General features: G+C 39.2%; 1 protein-coding gene across 2 annotated transcripts in view; it reads left to right on the top strand.

Annotated features, from left to right (window-relative positions):
- The window catches only part of RASGEF1B (RasGEF domain family member 1B), a 614,418-nt gene that overhangs the window by 217,376 nt on the left and 383,782 nt on the right, over window positions 1-13,260 (top strand). For both annotated transcript variants that reach the window (XM_031664556.1, XM_031664555.1), the window contains exon 3: window positions 653-706. In XM_031664556.1, the coding sequence (XP_031520416.1) occupies window positions 653-706 (54 nt within the window). The remainder of the gene's footprint in view (window positions 1-652; window positions 707-13,260) is intronic.

Genomic DNA, 13,260 nt, shown 5'->3' with positions numbered 1-13,260 from the left:
GGATTGTCCAAAGGGAACAGGCTTGCATGTAAATCCCAATATAGCCTTGAATGTTGCAGTGTCTTTTGAGTGGTTCATCAGGTCAAGCAAGTATACATACAAATGTGTGAGAAGTCAACCACAGGGAGAGTGAGTGCATTAAAGAAAGTAGAAAGCAGATAGCAAGCCCTGGTATTGTTCAGACTCACAAATCTCTTACATAGGCAGAAGCTCCACTCTCCCACTTGGGCTCATAACAGCTGTCATTTGAAAGATTGGGCATAGCTGTCTCTATCATTATGTACATATCTCTTCAAGATAGAAGATCATGTGTGGTTGGAGGTGGATTCTGGAGTCAGATGCCTTTGTTTCCTGACCTAACTATGTCCAATGTATATAGCAATTAACCCAATTGTGCTTTCGTTACCTTGTTTGTAAAATGAAGATAACTTAGAGTCCTTACCTCACTGAATGGTTCTTGGCCCATAATGAATGTTCTAGCTTGGGTAGAGTAGCTTTGGGAATAGTGAAGGGCAGACACATTTTAAAATTCAGAGAAATCAGTGGGGGACACAGAAGGTAGTGCCTACCTTGGATTGGAAATGAACAGGGAAGGGTCAATGTCATTATATGTTAACAGTTCTAAAGTGTTTTCCATCTTCCTATTTTGTAGACCACCATTTTCAGCACATTGGCCAGTGAGAAGTCCTTATCTGACTGCAAAAAGGTAAGTCAGCATCCGATAATTCTAGCACGCTGTCAGAGTAAGAAAGGCTTCAGAGTTGGTGATATTCGAATGAAAAGCCGTGGTATCAGTGGGGATGTTCTGATGGAATATTATGGCTCTCTTTCTTTAGAGATGGAAATGTGAATGGTTTACTTTAAGGATGTGGGAAACTCCACTATTTGACAGCATTTTGTTATAGAGAAGCTCTGGTTCCATATATTTACATCTCACTATTATCTGATACTTGATCCTGCCAGATGAGCATCAGGGGAGTTCAGGGAATGCTGTATAAACTGCATTGCAGGCTTCTATATCTTTGTTTGCAAATTTAAATCTAATAAATGTAAACCTAATATAATATAGAAATAATTTTGTTTTTTTGAAAGCTGATCATATAGCATAAAAATCTGGTTTGGATTCACCACAGTCAAGCTTGAAAGCTGTCATGCTTTGCAAAAGGATTAGCTTCACTAACATCTGATGGAAGACATCCCTGTAATAGATCAAGTTTGAAGACTCCCTGCTGTAGCCTCGTGTCTAATTCCTGGCTTTTGCAGGCCAGGGGTCACATTTATCCACCTCTTTAATCTCAGATTTAGGTAGATATTCTCCTTTGAGGGGGAAGAGAAGTGGCTTCATAGTCCAAACAACTCAAATTCTTTGACACTATCTATTGATACAGAAAACCAGGTGCATGTAGAGTTGACCTGTGCATAATATATAATTCCTTGGCATTTCTTAGGATTTTATATTATGGCATTGTCTGCTATGCTGCTTCTGTTTCTAATGTTGCTTGATATGGAAGTAGGTAGCAGGGTTACTTACCTTTAAAGGTGGCATGAGGGCCTACTGCTCTAAGTACCATTCATTTCATTATTTTGATAATTTTAAAATGTTTTATTACATCCACATCTTCATTGAATTATGCTATATTTGTCTTGTTCTCTACATTGAGTTGTGTGCTGCCTGAGAATGAAGACTATGTATTATTTTTAGAATTATAGATCTTGGCCAGGAGTGGTGGCTCACGCCTGTAATCCTAGCACTTTGGGAGGCTGAAGTGGGCAGATCACGAGGTCAGGAGTTCAAGACCAGCCTGACCAACATGGTGAAACCCTGTCTCTACTAAAAAAAATACAAAACATTACCCAGGTGTGGTGGTGCATGCCTGTAATCCCAGCTACTCGGGAGGCTGAGGCAGGAGAATTGCTTGAACCCAGGTGGTGGAGGTTGCAGTGAGCTGAGATCGTACCATTGCACTCCAGCCTGGATGACAGAGTGAGTGATACTCCGTCTCAAAAAAAAAAAAAAAAAAAAAAAAAAATTATAGATCTTAGAGAATGAGAAGGAATTCTGTGGGATCTCTAGTCTCACCTTTTTACTGGCATGGGACTGCCACTGACATCATTTACAGATGGACCTCTACCCCTTAACTGAATATTCTATTGACAGGGAACCCAATGAGCCTGACTATGTGTCAGGCTCACTAATGTGCACTAGTGAGACAACCCAAAGTGTTAGCAAGTTCTTTATTCTACTGAGCCAATAGCTGCCTCCTTTAGATTCCTTCCTATATATTTCAGTATGAAGCCAGTTAGTATGGTTTTCTGAATCTCCTTTCTACCCCATCTCCAGGCTAACAATTTTCCTTTTTCATTTCAATGGGACATTGATATGATTGATTTCTAAGAGCATGGACTATGAGCTCATGTTGTCTGGTTTTGAAACCTGGTTTTGCCCCTCACTACTTGTGTGATTTTGGGTTGGTTGTTTAACCTACTGGTTCCTTACTTTTATCATCTGTAAAATGTGCATAATAATTGTGCCTATCTCATATAATACCTGAATTCATATGTATAAAATGATTATAAAATTACCCAACATATAGCAAATGCTGTATTAGCTATTATTGTTATTGCTTCTAGACAAGGTTACGCTCCCCTCTTTTTTTTGGGCTCACACAATCATTGTTATTGATGTCAAGAATTGTATGTCGTCTCCAGATGTGGTCTGTCTGGCATAAAGCATCATGGGACTTCTCACTCCACATTCAACAAGCTTTGTTTACACACCTGGTGTATGCCAGGTACATTGTAAGGTGTGGGCTATGATGTGAAGGCAAACTATAGGTTTTCTTAAGTGTAGCACCACTACAGTATAAGATGGCATCAGTTTCTACTTATGAGCCATATCTTTCTGTTGGCTGTGTGAAGTTTGAAGTCCTTGTATGTGGCCTTAAGGCATTTTCACATGAGCTGCTGTTAAACCAGAACTTTCTTTTATATTTAGGTAAATGATTCCTTGAATATGAAGATAGGACATTTAGCTATTCCTGTTGGTTTTTAAAATTTTGATCAATTAATTTTCTGAATTATCCAATTCTGTTATTGGGCTTATTCACTACTTCTCCCAGTTTAATGTCATGCACAAATCAACATAGCATAGTCAGTTTCTATGACTTCAATTTTTTCCATCTAACCAGTTAATGGGTGTTCACAGAACATATGCTATGTGACATGCATCGGACTATCATGATGAACAAATCATGTATGCATGATCCTTACCCTCATAGAACTTACAGATATTCATTAATAAAGTAATTAGCAAAATTGTGATGGATGATATAATTTTTTTTAAGTTGAGAGTTCATGGGATCCCACGCCAGGAGAACCTAACCTACTCAAGGTGTCAGGGAAAATTGCCCTGAAGAAATGATGTTCAAGCAGAGATCCAAAGAATGACGGAGGTTTAGCTCCATGAGCACAAAATGGTGGCAGAACAGCAGGTGTGAATGTCTATAGGTGAGGGGGAGAGCTATACAAAGTTCAGAGTGCCTGAAAAATGACAACTTGAATTGGAAAAGATGAGCATTGAGGTCCTGATACAACTATATTAAGAGTTTAAATTATTCTAAGGGTAATGAGAAATGTTTAAAGGGCTTGAATTTGGGAAAGTAGGTGTATGTGCCATGATATGATTTTTAAGATCGCTTGGTTACTGAAGGGCAGAAAAAGCAGGATTTATATGTGAAGTCTAATTATAAGGCTACTGCTATAATCTAGGCAAGAGATGATAGTGGCCATGACCAGAATAATGGCAGAGGGGAATCAAGAAACATTTGAATGTTTCTCAAAATCAACAGTATATGATAATTTGGATATGGGAGAGGAAGTAGCTAAGGGGAATTCTTAGATTTCTGACATTGGCCAGTGTCAGAATATTGGTTCTTTTTTCTGAGACAGGAACCACTAGCAGAGGACCATATTTAGGGAAGAAGTTGATGAGTTCACAATGGTATATGTCAATTTGGTGGTATGTGTGAGATCTAGTAAGGATGCCTGGCAGACAGCTGGACCTTTTGATTTATAATTGAGGAAAGCATTCTGAGCTTGGATATATGGATATGAGAGGAATATGCATAGAGAGAATGATTGAAAGAGTGGGAATGAATGAGATTACCCAGAGAGGGTGTGTAAAGTGAAAAGGAGGAGGGTTTTCAAGAGTCTTGAGGAAAGTTAACATGTAAGATCTGGGAGAAGACTATGGATTTTGGAGGGAAGTAGGAAACTGAGAAGCCACAGAGGTTGGAAGACACCAGAAGAATGTGATGTCTGAGAAATCAAGTCAATAAAAACATTATCTATAAAAAAAGAGGTAGTCATAAGTATCAAAACTGTTGCTAAGTGATTAAGTAAAATAAAGACTGATAAGTATCCATTGGCTTTCTTAATACCATAGGCTTGTTGGTTTTATTGAGATTGAAGTGATGGACACAGAAGCCAGATTGTAGTGGGACTGGGACTTAGCCAGGATAAAGAAAAATGTCTCCCTGCTTCGACAACTCTTACTCATATGAATTCTATCCCTTCTTCCTTCCTTCCTATGGTAGGGCAAGATGGACTTAGTAGGGATAATGAAATAAAAAATGGTAAAATAGAGTCTTCTAAAAGCAATTTGTTGCAAGAGGGAGGAGAGAATTGAGTAGTTGGGTAGGTTATGGGTTGAGGTATGGTATCTTATAATAATGAGACATTTGAGGGTGTTTAAATGCTGTAAGAAAGAAAACAATAGGAAAGGAAAGGGGTAAGGATCCATAAGGAAGGAGGGGAATATTCTCTGAGTGAGATCATTGAGAGGATTGAAGACTTTGGATCCTAAAGCATGGAATTATCCCTTGGATGGAGGGACATATCTTGCCCTGCAATAGGAAGGAAGGAAGAAGGGATAGAATTCATGTGTTAATATGGAAGGCCGGGCACGGTGGCTCATGCCTGTAATGCCAGCACTTTGGGAGGCCGAGGTGGGTAGATCACGAGGTCAGGAGATTGAGCCCATCCTGGCTAACATGGTGAAACCATGTCTCTACTAAAAATACAAAATATTAGCTGGGTGTGGTGGCACGTGCCTATAGTCCCAGCTACTTGGGAGGCTGAGGCAGGAGAATCGCTTCAACCCGGGAGTCGGAGGTTGCAGTGAGCCTAGATTGGGCTGTTGCAGTCCAGCCTAGGCGACAGAATGAGACACTGTCTCAAAAAAGAAAGAAAGAAAAAAAAAGAGTTATGGAAGCAGGGAGCCAAAATGTGGGCATACTATCAGATGACTCTGATCAATTTATTTATTTATTTATTTATTTATTTTTGCAGGGAAGTAGGATTATTGTTCAACTTCTTTGACTCTGCACAACTATATTATCCATTCACTAGGTAGAACATTTAAAAAAGAAACATTTAAAGTTGTTTACACAAATCTATTTTTTCTATTTTATAGGCAGAAAAATCAAGAGGGACTTTGGTAAATACATTATTAATGTCAAGTTATACTATTTTCACAGTATTTATTTAGTCTACAGCTACTCCCCCATAATATTTTACATAGATAGCACCATTTACATGATCAGCAATCTCTGCGCAATCTAGTTTGTTCAAATGAGATCTACCTTAAGAAAATTATTCTAGAATCTGTGTCACAGACACAGAGGCACAGGCCTCTTCTGAGGCAAGGAACCAGGCTGCTGACTAACTAGAGGTCTTTTCCACCTTGATATCCCACAGACTGTGTCCAATGTACATGAAGTTTTTCTACATTCTGAACATTCTTCTCTTATATTCACCACCTTGGTTAATGGATTCACCATACTTTAATATCATCCCTGGTTTCTCCCTTTCCTTTACTTTTCACATCCAACTAACTGTAAAATCCTGTAAATTCTATTTTGAAACGTCCCTGGAATCTTCCTGTCATCTCTTCCCTTTCCTCCTCATCCCTCCTTTAGAAGGTTCCAGCAACTCCCTTCTCACTCTTTTCGTATACCAAGTTTCCCATTGCGTTTTCCAAAACACTATGAAAGCTACTTTCTGGAAAACAAATAAACAACAAACACATCTGTTTATGTCAAACCTATAAACCAAAAATAAAATCCTAAGGTCCCCCAACCATATAAAGGGACTTCCTCCTCAGCCAGCGCTCTCAAAACTTAACCTGAAAGAAGTGTCTGTTCATATCCTTCGCCCACTTTTTGATGGGGTTGTTTGATTTTTTCTTGTAAATTTGCTTAAGTTCTTTGTAGATTCTGGATATTAGCCCTTTGTCAGATGGGTAGACTGCAAAAATTTTCTCCCATTCTGTAGGTTGCCTGTTCACTCTGATGGTAGTTTCTTTTGCTGTACAGAAGCTCTTTAGTTTAATTAGATCCCATTTGCCAATTTTGGCTTCTGTTGCCATTGCTTTTGGTGTTTTAGTCCTGAAGTCCTTGCCCATGCCTATGTCCTGAATGGTTTTGCCTAGGTTTTCTCCTAAGGTTTTTTATGGTTTTAGGTCTAACATTTAAGTCTTTAATCCATCTTGAATTAATTTTTGCATAAGGTGTAAGGAAGGGATCCAGTTTCAGCTTTCTGCATATGGCTAGCCAGTTTTCCCAGCACCATTTATTAAATAGGGAATCGTTTCCCCATTTCCTGTTTTTGTCAGGTTTGTCAAAGATCAGATGGTTGTAGATGTGTGGTATTATTTCTGAGGGCTCTGTTCTGTTCTATTGGTCTATGTCTCTGTTTTGGTACCAGTACCAGACACTTCTCAAAAGAAGACATTTATGCAGCCAACAGACACATGAAAAAATGCTCATCATCACTGGCCATCAGAGAAATGCAAGTCAAAACCACAATGAGATACCATCTCACACCAGTTAGAATGGTGATCATCAAAAAGTCAGGAAACAACAGGTGCTGGAGAGGATGTGGAGAAATAGGAACACTTTTACACTGTTGGTGGGAGTGTAAACTAGTTCAACCATTGCGGAAGACAGTGTGGCGATTCCTCAAGGATCTAGAACTAGAAATACCATTTGACCCAGCCATCCCATTACTGGGTATATACCCAAAGGATTATAAATCATGCTGCTATAAAGACACGTGCGCACGTATGTTTATTGCAGCGCTATTCACGATAGCAAAGACTTGGAACCAACCCAAATGCCCATCAGTGAGACTGGATTAAGAAAATGTGGCACACATACACCATGGAATACTATACAACCATAAAAAGGAGGAGTTCATATCCTTTGTAGGGATGTGGATGAAGCTGGAAACCATCATTCTTAGCAAACTATCTCAAGGACAGAAAACCAAACACCACACGTACTCACTCATAGGTGAGAATTGAACAATGAGAACACTTGGACACAGGAAGGGGAACATCACACACTGGGGCCTGTGGCGGGGTGGGAGGAGTGGGGAGGGATAGCATTAGGAGATATACCTAATGTAAATGACGAGTTAATGGGTGCAGCACACCAACATGGCACGTGTATACATATGTAACAAACCTGCACATTGTGCTCATGTACCCTAGAACTTAAAGCATAGTAAAAAACAAAACAAAACAAAAAAACTTAACCTGAAAGACTGGTTCAGGCCATGAAGGGAACTGGGGTGGGACACACCTCATTATAAGTCTCCACCATTAACATCAACACAGACTTTAAGTCTGATAAGAAACGTTTTACAGCCTGTTCCCTCTGAAGCCTGTTAGCTAAAAGCTTCATCTGTGTGATAAAACTTTGGTCTCCCCCACCTCTTATCGCAACCCAAACATTCCTTTCTATTGATCCTAGGTCTTTAGACAAACTCAACCAACTGTCAGTCAGAAAATGTTTAAATTTATCTATAGCCTAGAAGCCCTGCCACCCCTTGAGCTGTCCCGCCTTTCAAACCAATGTGTTTCTTAAATGTACTTGATTGATGTCTCATATCTCCCTGACGTATATAAAACCAGCCTGCATCCCAACCACCTTGGGCACGGGTCCTTAGGACTTCCTGAGGCTGGGTCACAGGCGTGCATTCTCAACCTTGGGAAAATAAACTTTCTAAGTTAACTGAGACCTGTCTCAGATTTTCTGGGTTCACAAACCTGTACTTAAGAAACATCTGAGGGATTTCAATTTTATTCAAAATAAATCTGAACTCTTCCTGAGAAGTCGTTACCATTCCCGTTGTCTCCAGTCTCAACTCACCTTGAGAAGTCATTCCCATTCTCTCCACCCTCATCTCCTGGTACTGCCCTGGAAGCTGGAGTCTAAAGGCCTTAAGCAGACTGCTCCAGAATGTGAAAATCTTGGATAACTGTGCTTGGTGTACAAACTTTTTCTTCTTTCTGGAATGCTTTCCTCTCCCTCTGGTCTGTCTGGAAAACTTTTACTCTTTCCTGGAGAGGTTCCTTATATTGTCTCTTTCTTTTCAAAGACTATCTCGATTTCTCCAGTAAAGATGAGATATTTTACCCACTGGTTTCATAATATTTTGTACTTAATATAACATCTAACAACAATCACATACCTTGTCTAAAGTTTACCGTGTCCCCAGCCCTGTGAGAAGTGCTTTACATGGACTATTTCATTTGATTTTTATAACAACCCTCTAAGGTAGGCAATTACTATTACCATTTTACAAATAAAGCAATTGGGGCCTCCAAACCTTAAGGAACTTGCTTAAGGACACTCCGGTAGTAAGTGTTGGAGCCACGATGTGAATCCAGGCAGTCTGATGCCAGAAACATTGCTTTTAGTGTTTTGCTACCTCTTTTCCCCACTGGATTTTAAATATTTATGGGTCTGGCTTCCCCTTAAACTGTCAGCTCTTAGAGGAAAGGAACAATGACTGATTCTGTTAGGTATATTAAAACAATACCTCACAGGTAGTAAGAACTCAGTAAACATTTATTTAATGAATGGATTTGCTATACACATGATTATCAATTGGTGTGAGATTATTCTAATGTCATTTTGTTTGTTATTAGAAATAATCTTGCTATACACATGATTATGAATTGGTATGAGATTATTCTAATGTCATTTTGTTTGTTATTAGAAAAATCTTTTTTTCTCTTTTCATAGGAGTTGAGAAAATAATATTTATACTCAGAATTTACTCATGAAGGGAATTTCCACACTAAAATAAGGTGTTAATGGATAGCTGGGGAGACTGAAGTGTTTTGTTTGGCCTGAGGTAGCAAATCCCCAAGGCCTGCCTCTAAACACCACTTTATTGAGTTATAAGAACCCTTGTTATTTTCAGTCAAAGACCAGTTTATTCCTTAATTTGGAAAACCTAGGAACATCTAGGGGACATACATGAATTCACTCATTCATTAATACTTATTTATTGAGTGCCTCCCATTGCAAGACAGTTGTTATTGTTAACATGTTGCAGAGGAAAAAACTAACGTGCTGAAACATGAAATGACTTATTCCAGGGCACATATTAAGCTTTAGTCAGACTCTTAGAGGATAGGCCTAATTCCTCTTTTCTCATTTATTCCCTGTACAACCTCTGCATCCTGTGCTGTTTAACTAAAGCTCACATCTAGAAGATGTGTATTGCATTGATGAGCACCAGGGATTGCTCCTCAAGCCTGCTCTATAGTGTCTCATGACGCCTGTTTTATGTTATTGATGTTTATATCTTTGTATCTTGATATTTTTACATCTCTTGGTGCGGGACATTTGGACCCAGTTATTTTGACTCAGCAATTTTTGTGCAGGGACATTCTGACATAGCACAGTTGAACCTCCAACATTTTAATTATTTGAAAGTACAGGGAAGGTGCAAAAGGGATTTCCTCACCCCTTCTTCAAGGTCTTGTGACTCCCACCCTCGGGCATATTTTAGAGGCAGGATAGGAGTGATAGACAGGTAAGTGTGATAGATGTGGTGAGGGTCATGGAAAGGATGAATCCCAGGGATGGATTGAAGTTTAGGGATGTCTGTTTCACAAATTACTTGAAATGAAAAAAATAGTGGTGTTTCCAGTTTGGCATCCAAATGCCGTGCTTCATCCTGCTGTAATTTCTGTCTGCATATGGTAACCTAGAATTCCATCTGGAGTCCCTGTATATAGTCATAGAAATAGGTTCCTGAGGTTGGAAGCTTATTTTTAAACTTCAGCTACCATTTTGATGGTTTATTATACCTTTTTGAGGGGGAGGAGGCTCTGTTTCTCTCTCTGTATGTCTTCCCCTGCTCTCTGTCCCTGAACTTCTGATATCTTAATGCATATAAATGACAACTTTAAAAAAATAGCTTAAAAATTTCATTTAAAAGATGATTAAAAAAATAGTTTAAAGACACTATTTAGGAAATGTATTCCTATCGTGTAAAAAAGTATTGGTTTTAGAATATCTGGGATTTCCTAAAGGGAATCTGTCTGTTGGCCACTGTGATTTTGTGGGATTATTGGTGGCTGTGTTGTCTCTTCCTTTCCACTGTTGGCTTTGACTTGGGTTCCCTTTGCGTTACTAATGATGTGAGTGTGTAAGTGTGCGGAGAGTGTGCCCGTGTGGTCCGTTGGCCCACTGGATGAAGTTTTCATTTTTACTAGACATCAGTAATGCTTCATTCACATAGACAAAGTAATTTTCCTTCAGGAAGAGGTAACTAAGAATAGAGAATGGAATGGGCTATTGGAAGACTCAACCTTTTCATCAGTGTTGATGAATAGGTCTCTAGGTAATCACAACTCAAGGTAATCATATCAGTGGTTAAGACATTTACTGTCACAGTCCTTTGAAACTATATTGTGTCTGGCTTCCTCTTTTAATGTCTAGATGGTGTTCAGTGACCTCCACAAAGCTGGTTGGGCAGATTCCCATGACTCTCAGCCTCTTGGCAGAATTTTCAGGCTGGTCGGTCACAGAGGCTTCTTCCCATGCCCTGAGAAAAGGCACGAAGACAAAGTCAGCCCTGTCAGCGGGAGGAAATTCCTCAGTTCTCCTCTAGAATGACAGAATGCCTTGTTCTGGAGCAGTCACAGCAAAGAATATCATTTCCAGCAAATTTAAACACTGTTTACTTCTAAAATAGATTTTTGGAAGCAGTGAAGGTTCATTTTTGGCAGAGTGCTGTTTTTGCTGACTTGCGATAGGGCTCTCTGCTGGATGCAGGATGTTATATACACATTGCAAAGTTCCTATCTTTTTTCATATGTGCCTACACAGGCCACTAATTTATGAGAAGGGAAGTTGCATCACTGTTAAGAGAAGGGAGTTGCTACAATTTTCTCCCCTACCTTCACCCCCGCCACGTCCCTCCTTTCCTCCCTCTTCTCCTGTCACTCTCCCTGCAAAGAAGGAGCTCCTAGCAGTGTTTGGAAAGGGATTTGTGGTTCTGGATTCCATGTCCTCTCCTTTCAGGCTTTATTGCCTGGCTTTGGTTTTTATCATTGCATTTTTCTATCCTGCTCTCCTGAGAGGCAGTATGGCGTGGGGGTTAAGAGCACAGGCTTGAGGGCTTTATTTCTGAGACTCCACTACCCACGAGCACTGCAACTCTGCCCATGTTACTTAGCTTCTCTGTTCCTCACTTGTTTCATCTGTAAAATGAGACAAAGAATGATATTGACCTATAGAACTGTTGTAAGGATTTAATTTCTTTTTGGATCCTTGTAGAACTCTTAGAACAGTGTCTCAGTAGGTGTTGGTCGTTATTATTTCATCCCTGCGCTCGCAGAGAATGATTTGAGCCTTGGTAGCTTTGAGTCCAACTTTATCTTTTTGCTCTAACAGAACAACAATATCAAGGAAAGTACATCAGTAGACTTGGGCCAACATTAGCATTTGGAGAAAACTTGGACTGTAGTTGCACTGGAGAAATACCTTCAGATGGTTCTTTAAATCTTAAGATAATTCTTAATAATTGAAATAGACTCAAGTTCAGTGTTAAGTTCCAGTTCTGTAGAAGCAATGCATTTCTTAATAAATGAAGCATAAAACCTTCCAAACAGTACCGTACAATGAATGTACTTTGCTGTGTCTCCAACACCTAACACAATTATGAACACATAGTAGACATTCAATAATGCTTGTTAATTCCTAACTTTGGCATGATATTATTTCTCCAAAGGCCTCCAGAGTAAGGCTTGAGGTAGAAAAGAAAGGAAGGGGAAGAGTCCCCTCTTGGTATGTCTTCATATGCCAGCACCTGGAACATTCACAGGTAGGAAAAAAGTACTTTATTACCTGTTTAGAGGTATAGAATAAAATACAAAAGATTCCTGTCCCTCAAATAAATGTCCATTGCTTGTTCTAAATGTTAATCTCTTTTGACCGTTAGCATCATAGTATGTTAGAGGAGGTATCATTTATTAATGTGGTATGGGCCAGGTAGAGTCAAAACTGTGGGTGGAGTGGATTTGTGGGCTTTTCTTTGGATTGAAAGGAAGCATTTCAACATATGGATGATTTGGGCTGATGAATATGAAGTGCTTTGGAAATGTGCACTTTTTTTTGCTTGCAGTGTAGTAGCCATGGAGATAATTGAGTAGAGTGAATACTGGTGAGTTCTTCCATGTTATAGTGTTACATCCCTAGGCTACGAATTTTTTATTCTTAGGCTTATGGCAATGAAATTTTCGTATGGAAAGTCACATTTACCCAAGGTCAAACCAAGTAGTCATAGTTTATGGGATTAAAATTCGTTGTGGAAAATAGTCTCATGGCCAGAAGACATGCATTGCCTTTTTATGTGTAACAATTACCCTAAGTCAGAATCAAGAATAAATAATAATCATATTTTTGTTAAGGTATAATTTACATTGAGTAAAATGTAGTGATCTTAAGTGTATAGTTTAATGACTTCAATTTTTAAATTTTAGCAATAGAATCACATGAGTAGCATTATCTGCTGCCTTTTGGGGTGTGGGATTTTTTGTGAATTGGCATTACTGGTAACCATACCACTGCCAGTGTTAGAGTATACCCATTATTCCTTCCTGACAGCTGCTATAATTGTCACTGTCACTTCAGAATAAACAGCACATTTACATCCATGGATGTATAATATAGTCATTGTCTGTAGCAGGATCATTGCTAATAAGAAGAAAGGTAGTTAAGGGCAAATGTCATGGAATATGTTGCTCTGATCCTCTTTGAGCTGTAATTATTGTGGCTGCATCTGCGTGAAAACAAGTTTCAAGAATGACCTTTGTAGTCTCTGGTTCAGGGATATATTGGAAACGGTAATAATTAGCAGTACAACTCCCCCTTCCCCACACATACACCTTAAAAA

The sequence above is a fragment of the Papio anubis genome, chromosome 3 (assembly GCF_008728515.1).
Source record: "Papio anubis isolate 15944 chromosome 3, Panubis1.0, whole genome shotgun sequence".
Classification (NCBI taxonomy): domain Eukaryota; kingdom Metazoa; phylum Chordata; class Mammalia; order Primates; family Cercopithecidae; genus Papio; species Papio anubis.
Note: the sequence above shows the minus strand (reverse complement) of the source record. Positions and strands in the feature narration are given on the sequence as shown.